At 53.9% G+C, this 14,357-nt stretch overlaps 1 protein-coding gene across 1 annotated transcript; it reads right to left on the bottom strand.

Annotated features, from left to right (window-relative positions):
* Positions 1–4,708: 4,708 nt before the first annotated feature.
* CCR7 (C-C motif chemokine receptor 7) lies at positions 4,709–14,040 on the bottom strand. The gene is made up of 3 exons (XM_007177599.2): positions 13,994–14,040; positions 8,666–8,715; positions 4,709–5,796 (listed from the first exon to the last, which is right to left on the bottom strand). The coding sequence occupies exons 1-3, from the start codon at positions 14,001–14,003 to the stop codon at positions 4,717–4,719; spliced, it is 1,140 nt and encodes a 379-aa protein (XP_007177661.1). The 5' UTR covers positions 14,004–14,040; the 3' UTR covers positions 4,709–4,716.
* Positions 14,041–14,357: the final 317 nt, after the last annotated feature.

Below are 14,357 nucleotides of genomic sequence, written 5' to 3'. Positions count from 1 at the left end.
AGGTTTTATCCACCTTCAAAGTGAATGTGGGAGGGAGAGAACTGACAGCCACCGAGAAGTCTGAACTGAGACACACGCACGGACGCTCGCACGCACACAGAAGAGCCCGAGGGAGAATTCTCATCCCCTCATATCTGAGTTTGGATGAGACCAGTTTGATTTATTCGTTAGTTTAAAGCTGCTCTGGCTGGTGAGCGAGGACTGTGGCTCTTCTCTGCAGCAGACCCCGTGTCTGTGTCTCTTTCTGGGCCTGAGACAAGACAAATGACAAATGACAGGGTGGTGGTGATGGTGTGGGGTTGGGGTGTGTGTGTGGCTTGTGTGTCTGTGCGTGCTTGTGTGTATGTGTGTGTGTGTGTGATGAGGCTTCTACCTCCTGCAGTGCCTCTCCCATGGGATGGGGTCTAGGAGGGCTGACAGGGTTGCCCTTTTGAGTTAAGGGAGTGATCCCCCCTCCTTTTCTCCCCGGGGTTTTTCTACAGACTCAGACCATGGAAACTGGGCCATTTCTACCCTCTCCTGGCAAAGAAGGCCGTGGGCCCCCCTGTCTCTAAGAGTAATATAGCCCCTTCCTCCCCACCTGAGATTGGGAGACCCTGGGGAAATGTGGGCGCGTTTTGTGTGTGTGTGTGTGTGTGTGTGTGTGTGTGTGTGTAGGTGGGGACATCTTTCTACACACTGAGAATACTCTCCAAGTCTGGCCCCCAGCTGTGTCATCCTTAGGACCCACCCCTCCCCTCCTTCCCCTGCCTTCTACTCACCACTCAGAGTTGCTCCCTCCCCATCTCATGGGCCTTAACCCTCACCCCCAGAGGCCAGTTTTTCTCCCTGCAACTGTTCACCCTCAACACAGAAATGCAACTGAGAACCTAACTCCCAGAGAGGATCCTTTCTTAAAAAAGATCAGTTGCCTGATTTCCTTTGGACCTGCTACCATATTTCTTTCGCATGTCATTCTCCCCGGCCCAATGTCAGGGACGGGAACTACTGAAGGTGGGGAGGGAAGGTTCTCTTTAAGGAGAACAAGGACGAGGGGGACAGTGCCTGCCAGAGAAGAGCTGGATGGTCTGGGATGAGGCTGGTGTGTGCCAGGGTGGATGTGTGCAAGTGAGTGTGGGGGCGCTGGGACAAGAATTCTGGATGGAAGCTCGGGAACCAGGGTTCAAGCTTTAGCATTGCCTAGAGCTCGTGGGAGACCTCAGGCAAGTCATTTCCCTCTCCGAGCCTCAGTTGACTCACCTGTACAATGGGAGGGAAGCAGAGACTAATTTAAAAGTTGCCCTCCAGCTTAAAACACAGGAAGCTCAGCTCAGTGCTCTGTGATGACCTAGATGGGTGGGATTGGTGGTGGGGGGGGAGGTGGGAGGGAGGTCCCAGAGGGAGGTGATATATGTATACATAGAGCTGATTCACTTCATTGTACAGCAGAATCTAACACAACATTGTAAAGCAATTATATTCCAATAAAAAAAATTGTATGGGGATGGAAATGAATTTGGTTTCCTTGTGGTTAACAACTTTTTAAAGGCTACCATTTATTAAACATCTTAATGATTACCAACAACACTTTTGTAAGGATTTCTAAGCATTTTGCACATAGGAATTCATTTACTCCTCACAGCAATCCTAGGAGGTAGGTACTATGATCATTGCCATTATACAGATTAGGAAACCGAGGCACAGAGAGACTAAGTAACCAGCCCAGGTAGTGCAGCTGAGATTCAAACCAGGCAGTCTGCCTGCAGAATCTGTGCCCCTCACACTGCACTCAACATTCCAGGCATTGTGCTAAATGTTTGCCAGATCATCTCCGTTTTGCAGTTGAGAAATCTGAGACTCAGAGCAGTTGAGCAACAGCTGAAGGTCACACAGCTGGGAAGCAGCAGAGATGAGATTCCAAGTCGGCCGGGCTCCAGAGCCTCTGCTCTCCCCCGCCCGCCTCCTGCAGTCCTGCCAGATCCTTAGGCCCCCAAAGCAAGTTTATCCATTATCCCCATGTTGCAATGTCTCTTTAGGCAAGTCAGTTCCTCCCCCTGGACCTCAGTTTCCCCAACTAGAGAATGAGTGGGGGGTTGGACCAGCTGATCTTTGAGGTTCCTTGCAGCTCCACTAGTCTATGATTCGAGAGATGTGGGCCTTTTGGCTACAAGGGCAGATTTGTAGCCTGAGGTTATAGCCTGGGGAGGAAGAGGGGACGAGGGGCTGGTGATGGAAAGAAGGGGAAATTCAGAGGGGCCATGGGGCCATGAACCCGGGAAGGTGGGCCAGTTGTATGAGGCAGATGAGAGAGAGAGGCCCTGGGGGCTCCCCAGTGAGTCTCTTCCTTCGTCCCAGGGCCCCCCCAAGCTCAGGGTAGGCACATGACAGCATTGGGCAAGGGAGCAAGGACCAGGCCAGCAGTGAGCCGAGGTCAGAGCTTCTGAGATACAGCACTTTGGGGAATGAACATTGCTGGGGGTTTTGTAAATACTTGGAGGTGTCCGATTATTATAGAAAAATGTATTTGAAGCTGAGGTGGCATGTTTGTGCGGTTGGCCTGGCTTCCTGTTCATGACTGCTCTGTTACATTCCTCCCTTCAGGAACGGAGGAGGATCGTCTTCCCATCTGTAAGCTCATTAGGATGTGCATACCAGCGGCCCCCATACCCACACACACCGGGCACGTTCCCCTCAGGGCCCCAGTCATGCTGGGGTCGCCCCTCACGCCCCACGGCTCGCGCACACCCCTTGAGCAGCTGCACCTATTAATATTAAAGTGGCTGCAGGTGCCGCTCCTCCACGTGCCAGCCTCATCCTTCTCAGGGCGCTGGTTCCCTGCTTGAGCCCAGTGCATCCTGGGGAGGAGGGTAATGCAACGTGCTTATGAGATGAGAGAATGGGCTTCATTTCCAGGCGGGCTCCATTTTCAGTGAGGCTCTTTTCACTTCAGAAAATGGATGGAATCACCTTTTCATGAGTGTCTCAGCTCCCTCCCACCTCCAGACCCTGAGCTATTGCAGTGCTGGGCCCTTCAGAAACCTCCTCTTACATCACAGGTTGGACTAACCTCTCTGGCTGGGACAAGTCGGGGACTGGGCAGGCATCAGGGCACCCAGTGACATGGATCCTGGGCCTGTGCTGGGGACAGTGGCTGTTCCTCCATCCCTGCCCCTCCGGGATGGGTGTCCACACCACGGAAGGCCATTGCTGCCATAGTGGCCAGGGAGGGTCAAGGGCAGACCTGGCTCTTAAGCATCCAGCAAAGGGTGCAGCCTATCACACAGGTCCCATCCCAAGCCCCCTGGATCCAGGATGCCGTGGTAGATGGGTGTCAGGGAGAGGGCCTCCCTCTAAACACCAGTTTTGGGAGCCCAGGGGGACTGACCAAGGGTCAGGGGGCTCCAGTTCCAGACTGAGTTGGGACAGATGAACAGGACAGTGTGTAAATGCTGCTAAGGGTCAGGGAGAGTTCCCGGCCACAGAGGTTAAAGAGACAACTTGGTTCTTTCCAAAGCTCAGCTCAGACCGTGTCTCTGGGTCACTGCTGACCTCACAGGCTTGGGTCCCGTCCTGTGAGCTCCGGAAGGGTGTTTGCAAGCTGGACACCCTGCCCTTCTTCTCCTCCTGCCTTGTTCAGCCTCGTGGGCCTGTGTCACTGGAAGGGCTCAGAGCATAGCTCAGCAGACCTCGTGGCTCTCAGCATCTCTGAACAATGAAGCCGGGGAGGGAGGAAAGGGATGGGGGGTGGTCAGGTGGGGCGTGGGGTTTGCAAAACAAGAACACACGCATTTGCCATTTACCAAGAAGTTTTTTTCCCTTTCTTTTCAAGCTGTTGTTTCCTCAAGGGAAAACTTTTATTTGTGTATGAGTAAAATGTGCTCTCTTAATGAATTGAAAGCAGAACAGGATGAGAGATTTTTGTCCCCGTGGCAAAGAACAAAGAAGGAGCTCATTGGCTGGCGGCAGCTGGCGTTGTCCCCACCCCTGGCCCCTAAACTTTCTCCCTGCCTTCTCCCCCCTTCCTAGCAGAGCTGAGACCTGAGAAGGGCCAGCCACGCGTCATCCCTGCCCCAGAGCCCTGGCTGGGAAAATGGCTGTGGCCAGGCCTGGCCTGCGGGAAACACCACACCCCTCCAGCGTGGAGAGCCTGAGGAGAGTTGGCTGGTGAGGGGCCATGGAGGCTGCCGTTTCTTGCTGGCTCGGATAACAGGAAAAAAGAGAGATGGAGGGAGGGATTCAGAGCGTTAGTTTGACCCACTGGCATTCCCCTTCCCTTGCACAGGTGAGAAGTTGCCCCACTCTCTCTGGTCTTGGGGACAAAGCCTTGCTTTCTGGAAGCCCTCACCCTGAGTCTCAGGGAGGACTTCTTTCTAGAAGATTGATGGGAACAATGGCCAGGCCCCTTCCACCACCCTAGATCTCACCGATGCCTGCCCTTTCACTCCAGGAGGTGTGAACCGTTTCTTGACTTTCACCTCTCGTTTGGGGTTTGGGGGACAACGGCCTCGGTTTTGGAGTGTTGCAGGATCTGGGATAGCTTATCAACCACGTCTCTTTGCAACCTTGGTTGAGGTAGCTAGCTAGGGTTGGGCTTCATCTGTCTTCTGTGGCTCGGGTTTTCACCACGAGATAAATCTCAATGGCCAGAACGGCCTTTCCCTCAGCAGCTGTGTGGTCATCTGTCCCCAGTCTGCAGGGCCCTGGGAGAGGACCCTTTAGTCCAGGCAGAGAAGCCTCCTACGGGGAGAAGGTGGTGGTGGTCTCAGCCTCCACGCTCATGGAGGACCGCCGGGCGTGCCGGCAGGCGGACCACTGCCGGAGCCGCTCCTGGCTGAGGCAGCCTAGGTCCTTGAAGAGCTTGAAGAGGTCGCTGCGGAACTTGACGCCGATGAAGGCGTACAGGAATGGGTTGACGCAGCAGCGGATGCAGGCCAGGCTGTAGGTGACATCGTAGGCGATGTTGAGCTTCTTGCTGAGTTCGCAGCTGGTGCCGCTGGTGATGTTGAAGTTGGCCACCGTCTGGGCCAGGACCACCCCGTTGTAGGGCAGCTGGAAAGCTACGAAGACCACGACCACGGCAATGATCACCTTGATGGCCTTGTTGCGCTCGAAGTTGCGTGCCTGGAGCAGGGTGCGGACAATGAGGAGGTAGCAGAAGCTCATGGCCACCAGGGGGATCAGAAAGCCTACCACCATCTGGGCCACCTGGATGGTGATCAGGGCCTCCACGTGCTCGGTGATGAGGGAGCACCGCAGCGCTTGCTCACTGCTGCTCTTCTGGATGCCGCTGTACAGCAGCTCCGGGGTGGAGAGCACCACAGCCAGCATCCAGATGCCCACGCAGGAGAGCTTGCTGATGAGAAGGACGCGGGCACGGTGGCGGTGGGCCGAGACGGCCTGGACGATGGCGACATAGCGGTCAATGCTGATGCACAGGAGCAGGAGCATGCCGCTGAAGAAGCTTATCTTGTAGATGCCAAAGATGAGCTTGCAAACGTGGACCCCGAAGACCCAGGACTTGGCCGCGCTGTACGCCCAGAAGGGAAGGGTCAGGAGGAAGAGGATGTCCGCCACGGCCAGGTTGAGCAGGTAGGTATCGGTCATGGTCTTGAGCCTCTTGAAATAGATGTAGGTCAGCATGACCAGCCCGTTGCCCAGCAGGCCCATGAAGCAAATGATGGAGTACATGACCGGGAGGAACCAGGCTTTAAAGTTCCGCACGTCCTTCTTGAAGCACACGGACTCATACAGCGTGTAGTCCACTGTGGTGTTGTCTCCGATGTAGTCGTCCGTGACCTCATCCTGGCACAGGCATACCTGTGGGGAAGGAACACGAGCCAGCTTAGCTGAGTGGGTCTAAATCTCACTGCTGTGGGATTGGCCAGAGCAGTGGTTTCAAGGTGCAGTTGGCATCACCTGCAAATTCTCGGACCCCATCTGAGACCCACTGGACCAGAATCTCAGGGGCTGGGGCCCAGGAATCTGTTTTTCTAAACTTTCCAGGTGATTCTTTCATTTGAAATGGGTGCTTCTCATATTTTAACAGGCACATGAACTCGGGGATCTTGTTCAGATGATTTAGTAAGCTGGGGTGGAGCCTGGGATTCTGCCTTTCTAATAAGGAGCAAGTGTCTGATTTTGCCAACTCTTCTGAGAGACTTGACCTTACAGGTGTTAACGGTGGACTGGAAATAGTCTGGGCTTTGGGGCCAAATGAGCCTTGGGCTTGTTAAATACACTTCATTCTCCCTAAGCCTCAGTTTTCTCATCTGTGAAATGGAGATGAATACTATCTCCTCCACATGGTTGTTGTGAGGGTCCTAACTCGATTCTGGCATCATTTCGTCTCCATGGAGGTTTTATTTTGCCCGTTTTATTTTATTTTATTTTTGGAAACTCCAGGAAAGTGGGATCAGGTGTCTTTCTTTTTGAGCCTCCTTTGGAACCTGGTAGAAAGAACTTTCCAGGGGAGGGGGCCTACAAAAATACCCCAGTTTTTGAGGGAAAATCACTTGGGCTAAGGTTGAGGAGGGCCCGGAGTGAGAAGAGAGGAAGGCAAAGCTCCATTAAGAGGCCAGAAAGCCCTGGTTTGGGGCAAGCTCCTGTGATCATGGGTGGTGGGTGACTTGAAGACTTATGGATCCCTGCGGCCCAGGGCACAGCACCCATTATGAGGCAGAAGCTCAGGGGATGCAGGCCCAAGTGGATGGCGGGGCCACGGCCTCAGCTGTGACTGAGTCCTCTCGGGCCCAGGAAGGAAGCACAGCCCTGTCTCCACCCTCCCTCCATCCCCCCACCCTCTCCTCCCACCTCTCTCCTCTATCTTCCTTGCTGTATCTTCTGGCAGATCCTAATCAGCAGGGCTCAGCTGCTCAGGGCTTTTTTTAGCCTATCTGCAGGGCAGGGTGAAGGTTCAGGCAGCCTGCTGTGATTTTATCAATGAAGGAGGGCACTCGGGCTGGCTAAGCTGTGCAGGGCTGGGAGCTGGGCTGGAAGACTGCCTCAGGAAGCTCCTGGTCCCTCCTCTGGGAATGGGGCCCTGGGCAGCTCGACATGATGGATTTTCGTGCAATTGGGGAACTGGAGGGAGTGTAGAGATGAGGAAAGGGGGGCTCTTGGAGAAGCGATGTGGCTTGTTCAAGGTTGCTCAGCCAGAAGGGAAACCCAGTCTCCTGACTTCCCTGTATCCTGTCTCTTTCTCACTTCCAAATTCTGGATTCATCGCTATTCTGCTTGGGGACAGGGTGAGGACCAAATCATGTCCAGGAGGTTTTTTTTGGGCATTGCTATCTCGAGAAGAAAAGTCAGTGGCAACCACTTTTCTCTTTTCTGGGCACGATTGCAGCCTGGGAGGCCTGGAAGAGGCTGGCTGCCCTTGGCCGCCCAGGATAATGCCCAAGGCCTCAGGTCCGGGGTTCCTGGACATAAGGGGGGCTCTGGGCCTTGGAGGGCAGTATACCCAGCCTCTGTGACCTGTGCTTCCCACCACCCCGTTCTGCCTTCTCTTTCCCTGCTTAGTATCCGCCCCCTGTACCAGGGGCCACCAGGCTTGATGTGTCTCTGCGGCCCAAAGCCCCACCACATCCTGCCCCATCTGAGCCAACCCCATCCCCCCAGGTAAAGAGAAGAATGAGCCCAGCTGTCCCTTATCCCCTCCCCAGCCTTCCAGCCCCTCCGGAGTCCTGGAAACAGGGGAGAGAGAGGGGAGGGAGTGGTGCTGGGGAAGGGCGCCAAGCTGTGGGCTACAGCCCAAGCTCCAGGGGGCCTCTGGGATGGGGTTTTGGGAACAGTGCCCAACTTGGGGCCTGCCTCTGGCCGGAGCTCCTGGAAAGCTGCCCCTTTGGCCTCCAGACCTGGGGAAGAGCCAAATTCTGAAGCGCTGCCTCTCCAGCTCCTACCTCAGCCGCCCCCGCCCCCTCCAAGAGAGCTCCCAACCCCAGCAAATGGGGGAGAGTCCACTTCACGAGTTAGTTTCTTCTAACTCTGGCACTTGGTTGGGGCAGATTTTCTGTCTCCACAGCTGGGATTGAGACGCTGAAATCTGTAAACTGGGGGTCTTTGCTCCTACAGAGTTATGGGCCCCTCTAAAGGATGTGCTCCCATCCTCCCTCCCCCCAGTGAGGCTCAGGCCAGTCTCTTTATTTCACAGTAGGGAACTGGGGCTTCGAGGGGAGCCTTTGGCCGGAGGGTGGGGGAGGGAGACAGGTTTGGGGCGATAGGATAGTTACCAGCCACCAAGCCACGGGTTCTTTTCTCAGCTCACATATGAAGCTTTACATGTGTGGGTGTGGACACATATGTGCAAAACCCAGTAACCTCACAGCCTTTGCTTTTTGCAAAGCAAAGAACTCTCTCCAAGAACTCAGGAGTCCACTTTTCTGTCTCCCGGATGGGGATATTGGAAGTGGGGTGGGGAAGGTGGGGTAACTTGCTTTCTCCCATGTTTTAATTGAAATGGAGTAAAGGAATGTCGGAGAACATCCTTGGCTTTCTAGGGTCACTCAGCAGATGGGGGGGGGGGAGGTGGCCATCAGCTTAATGAATGACAGATTTGTGTCCGGGTCTATTTCTTTCCAGCATATGCCCAGCGTCTCCACCAGAACCCAGGGCTTGGGCGTCGGAAGGACCAGGCTTGGGGAGGGGCATATGGGAGAGGGAACGGAGCTTTCCTTGGTGGGACACCTACCTGGAAAATGACGAGGAGGGCCACCACCAGCACGTTCTTCATTGGCTTCCCTGCAGGAGACAAGGTGAGAAAGTTATTGCTTGGCAGGGATGGCTCTTTGTTATGACAAATAGCCACAGAGCCAGGGGACTTTCATCACATTCTCCAGACACCATGTTTGAGAACATGAGAACCAGATTGTGCCTTGGATCACCTGGCCGGCTGCCCAGCCTCACTGTCCTTACCTCCTCTTCCTCCTCCCCTGCATAAGGGGTCCCGGAAAGGAGCGGGATCGGAATTCAGGGAAGCCCCTCCCCTCTTCTTGGCTCTTCAGGGCCTCTTCTGGAATTGGAAAGTCCATCCTGGCCCAGACCACCCCTCAAGGCTGAATGGCAGGCTGAGGCCCCAGGCTCTCACAAGGCCTGATATGGGCCCTGGCTGCTCAGTCCTGCTTCGTGGCTGAACCGAGGGCTGGACCTGGATCTTATTTTCTCCAAAGGCTGAGCAGGGGGGACAGTTCACAGGGTGATTTATGTAGAAGTCGTATTCCACTTAACAGTCTGGGAGCTGTGCCCTCTTCACCTTTGTAGCCCCCCTTCCCCTAACTGGACCAGACCACAGGAGAGAGTCAGTAACTGTGATGCCAGGAATGAATACAAGGCAGGACTTGTTGGCCCACCGCACCTCCAGTCTCAGGAGGGTCAGTAGACAAATGCTTGGGACCCTGCTTCTAGCACCTTCTGGAGGCTGGGGGCCTCCCTCCAGCAAACAAGGGATTCTGCTTCCTAGATGCAACATCGCAGGCCCAGCGAGTCTGTGTGCTTGGCCACAGCGCCACCTGCTGGAAATTTTCTGGCATGACACCCAAATTGCCATCGTGCTCAAGGGAGCGTGCCTAGGGCAGGGCTTCTGGGCTTGGGGGAGTCTTAGGGGAAGGAAGAAGGGCATCGAGCCACATAAATAAACAGGCATTTCTCCCAAGTTATACTGAACGCTACTGCTAGCTGCGTCTTCCTAAGGCATAGCTCTGATGCCAACCCCCACTCTGCCCTCTTCCTAAATTAGGACCTCTCTACCCAGCCCTAAGGACCTCTCTACCCAGCCCTAAGGATGACGCCCTGATGCTCAGAGTGGCAGTCAAGCCCTCCACTGTCTACTTGGACCTGCCTTTCTAGCTGTGTCTTCTATTTCTGGGGACAGGCATCCACTGTCCCATTGTCCCCAGCTTGCACCTGAGTATTTGCAGTCCTGGGTGGGAATGGATCTCTGTACAACATCACGGCTCCCCTCTCTCATCCCCCTTCCTTGCCAAATTAACCCGTGAGCCCCTGAGCTTGAGTCCACATCTCTACCCTTAAGCACACTCTCTTTGTGGTCCAATGAGCTGCCCATCCTCCATTGACTCATCTTGATGTGAAGCGCTCGAGGTTTCTTTAAACACATACACGTCTTTCGGTTACTCTAGAGAAAGCCCGCTCTGACTGTCAGTGAGAACTGAGAAACCTCAAGGTTTTGATGTCACAACGGTGAAATACGAGGAGCACGAGTTGTGTTTCTAGTTCACTCCATCAACTCCCTTTCCTGGCCCCGTCTCAGTCCTTTTGCCACTGGCTGGGGGAGGGGTAAGGAGGGGGGGCTGGAGGGTGTGTGTAGGTGAGGTCTCCTTCCAGGTGTGTTGGAGAGGGTCGTCGAGCAGGGATCTTCTAGGACCAGAGTAGGTCGTTTTCAAGAAAGGTGACCAAGCAGGACCTTAGGGGAACTCAGGTGGGTGGCAGAGGCGGCCTGGTCAACAGCCTTGACTCAATTTACTTCTGTCTGTTACAAAGTCATAAAGTAACTCGCCTTGGGCAGCAGCTTGAGTGGAACCAGAGAAGTTGGGAATCTCAGGGGCTGAGGAGTGGTTGACTTATGTGTTGGGTATTTTCTGAGTTCTTGAGTTTCTAGTAATGATCACAACGAAAAGGAAATTCCGTAGAACTCCAACCTTAGCTCCCAGTGAGAGAAACTAGAGATTAGTAACTTTCCCAGAGTCACACAACCATCTGGTAGTGGAGCTGGGCTTTGAATCCATCTAATTTCAGAAACCACACTCCTAAATACTCTTCCATGCTGCCTCTCAGGCTTTATGTTCCTCTTCCTCCTAACATCCTGTGAGTTACCCCTTGTGAGTCTCATTCCATATTCCAGAAAATAGAGGCTCAGAGAGGTTAAGCCACTTGTCTGGGGTCACACAGCTGCTAAGAGATGGATCTGAGATTTTCAAATGAGCTCTCATTACTTCATTTCTGTTGAGGCTGCTGGAGCCTCTAATCTCCATCCCACTGGAAGAGAGTGAGGATTGGTCACCCAGTTCTGCTGTTTCCATTTCCTAACATCTCAGATCTGGTCCCCCTTCTACCCCAACATAAGGCTTTGCTGCCACGGAGCTCCTCTGAAACACAGATCACATTATTTAACTCACATAATTGAAAAAGAAAAATCTTCACTGGCTCCCCATTGCTTTCAGCAAAAAGCCCAAATTTTTAGCAGTGCCACATGGAATCTTAAAGATTGGCCCTTGCCTGTCCCTCCTGCCTCCCTTTCTCCCTTCCTCCTTGGCATGGCCAGGTTCTTTACATCCTCCTCAACTTGCTTCTTTCTTGTCTCTATTAGCTTTTGTCAGAGCTGACCAGCTGGGAGCCTGCAGGCTGAGTCCCCAGGATGTTCTGTTTGGCTACATGGAGTTTGCAAAAAATTGGATTTGGATACCTTTAGGTGGGGCTTGTACCCTTCTGAATCACTTCACTGCCCTCCACTTACTACATCTACTCCCATTCTCTCATTTACAATTGAGCCATTGAGTTTGCTATCCCTGCCACATCCTGGGCCCCTTACTCCTCGTTTTCTGGTTTGATAACTCCTACACGTCCTTCAAAACCCAACTTAAATGCTCCCCTGACTCACATTCATTGTTCGTTTCTTTAGATTTCACAATCACCCTGCTCTTAGCCCATCAGCACTCTCTCTCCCTTTCTTGCAATGGCTTATTGACATATGTGTCTCTCCCCCACCAGACTGGTCCTGCCTGGATTCCTCCATAAATGGCAGTTGACTGAAAGTACCAAGCAAAGAGGAGAGATTCCCCAATAGCTCCCCCAGGCTGCAGGGTTCCCCTCCTCCCCAGCCAGGCTCCCCAAAGGCCAGGAGGGATTGGCCCTGAATTTCTTTAGCATCCCCATCTGCCACCATCTCTGGCCGAGCTGTGAGAGATGAGTATCTTAACAGCTCATTTTTCTCTTCTCTGCTTTGGAAAATTCTAACCGAAGTCTTAGGCCCCATTTCTTGAAGATGGGGAAGGTGTCTTGGGGCTGCTCATTCAAATCATGAAAAAGGCCAACTCAGCCCCGGTTCGGCGTTTTCATTTTGTGTAACAGAAACTTTGCCCCTCACCCACCTTGGGCTCCCTGCCGGGCTGACAAAGAGAGAGAAACAGATCCTTCGTGGCCCACCCTTCCTACCAACGGCCCCGGAGTCTGATCTGAGCAAAATGTCTCAGTGGTGTCCCCTCCTACCAGTATTTAGGGCTTGGCTAGCCGTTGGGGCTTTCTTGAATTGAGTGAAGCAGTAAGAACATCCCTTTTCCTGCACCGGAGGTTTCCTGCATTAAAGGGACCTCCCTCCCTGCATTAACGCCTGCGAGTCTAGCACCCCCAAACCTAGTCCTGGGAGGAGACCCCCCCCTGCCCCGTGCTGTGCTGGGGCTGCTCTCACGGGCTCATCGAGCCAGTGGTGTACATCTCTCTCCGACTCTGTGCTCAGTCATTTCATGGCTTGAAATCGGCTGACGGCTTGGAGTCAGCTATGGTGGAAGAATTTACACTATGGAAATTGGCGAGCAGTACACATCAGAGTCTGCTCCGGGGAGCCGGTTCTCTAGCCTTTACCGGCGCACCACGGGGACCTGCTTGGTTTCCTTCACAGAGATCAAACCGAGAGGCAGGACTGGGGTCTCCAGGTGTTGATGGCTGCATTCTGGGACTGTGGTTAGTGAGGCTGGTTGTCTGGGGAGTGGGATTAGAGGGCAGGCTGCTGGGAGGAGGGGAAGTTGGAAGAGATTTTTAAAAACTGAAATCAGAGTTCTTGATGCCATTCATTCACTCACTCATTCACTCCACAAACATTTTCTGCTCATACCCCCAAAGCACCTGGGAATCAGAGGTGCAAGAATCAGACCCTGGCTTCCAGGAGTTCTCAGTCGGTGTGTGGGATGGCCACTTTAGCCCTTTAACAGCTGTTTGCTGGGTCCACCCAGGGTTCCGGGTGGGTGGAAAAAGCAGACATGAAGGCCAGAGGCTGTGGTGTGGTGGGTCGGGTTGTGAGGACAGCAGAGGGTGAACGGGAACCTTCACTTTTTAAAGCCAACCCCTTGTGGCTTTGAGGCTGCCGTGGTGCTTTGTTTGCTGGTGAGAACGAGCAGTCCAGGAACCTGGCCTTCGTAGCCTCAGCCGGGTCTGACTCCTCAGCTGAGATTTGTAAATGGGGTGTCTGGAGCTAGATAAACACCCCCAGAACCTGCTCGGGGCTTCCCTTGGACTCCCTCTGGTTAAGACCGAGATTAGACCAGAGGATGGACTTTTGAAAGGGATGAATCATCTTCCTGGGTAGAAAAAGTGATTAAGTGAGGCTGGGGGCTGTGCTGGAGGCCCTGGCTGTGACTTCTCCCAGCTGAAGGCTCCTTGTGGTCTCGTTTAGTGTTGCCCACCCAACATTTAACCAGCAGGAGGCAACAGCTTGCCCGTGGGATGTGCAGCAGAGAGAATAAGCACAGCTTGCATTGCGTTGTGCGTAGCATCATTTACACAATGCACTCGCCTTTAATCTGCTCCTTGTTATAACCTTAAAAGAGCAGACATTCTCATCCCTGTTTAGCCTGGGAGAAAGGTGGGAATCGGAGGGCGAGTGGAGGGTCCTGAGCCCTCCAAGGAGAATTTTCCCTGATGAAACAGGTCCCTGAGAGCCTCCCCCATCACCCCAGGCTGAGACAGAACAGGTGCTGTCCAGATTTCCACCAACCCCAGCCCTGCCGCCTTCTGCAGTCCCTACTGTTCTTGAAAGATGTGACCCCCTTCATCTTTCCTGGAACCAATGGTTAGCCCCTTCCCCAGGTCTGAAAGGTGCACCCTCCGTGCCTGGGAGAACAGGGTGGCAATCTCTGGGAGCAGCCATTGATTCCCAGCAAAGCCACCTCATTTCTCTGGGAAGCTCCCCTAGGCCTTCCACCCCCATCCTCCATCCCCATCCCACAAAGTCTGTCTGGGTGTCCAAGTGACGCTGGTACTTCTCTCTCTCACACGGGGGAGGCTCACTCACCCGGGTCCATGACACTCTCGGCGGCTGAAACCACACAGGAAGATTGTGCCCGGCCTCTGTCTGGGGAGGAAGTGGTACAAGCCCCTTTTAAGCTGTGAGAGGAACCACCCTCTTCCCTGCCCCTCCCACCCCTGCTCCTCCCTCCAATCAGGCTTCACTAAGGGTCTGGACTCAGGTGCCTCCTGGGACCAAAGGGGTATGAGGGGTATGAGAAGGTGACAGAGAGTGACGGCCCACTCACCGGCCATAGGATCATGAATCATCGGGTCATTGACATTCAGAAAGCCCCCTGTGCAGACTAGGGGCCCAGCCCAAGGCAGGGGAACAGGGGCCATTTACTGATTCGACAAATGTTTGTAGCTTA

This window comes from Balaenoptera acutorostrata, chromosome 20 (assembly GCF_949987535.1).
Source record: "Balaenoptera acutorostrata chromosome 20, mBalAcu1.1, whole genome shotgun sequence".
NCBI classification, from domain to species: Eukaryota; Metazoa; Chordata; class Mammalia; order Artiodactyla; family Balaenopteridae; genus Balaenoptera; species Balaenoptera acutorostrata.
This window is presented reverse-complemented; position numbering and strand designations above follow the sequence as displayed.

What these genes read in the sequence shown, in the direction of transcription:
- CCR7 (XM_007177599.2), bottom strand. An exon ending in CCCTCCTCGTCATTTTCCAG is followed by an intron (nt 5,797 to 8,665) that starts GTAGGTGTCCCA and finishes CCTTCCCCACAG; the next exon opens with GTATGCCTGTGCCAGGATGA.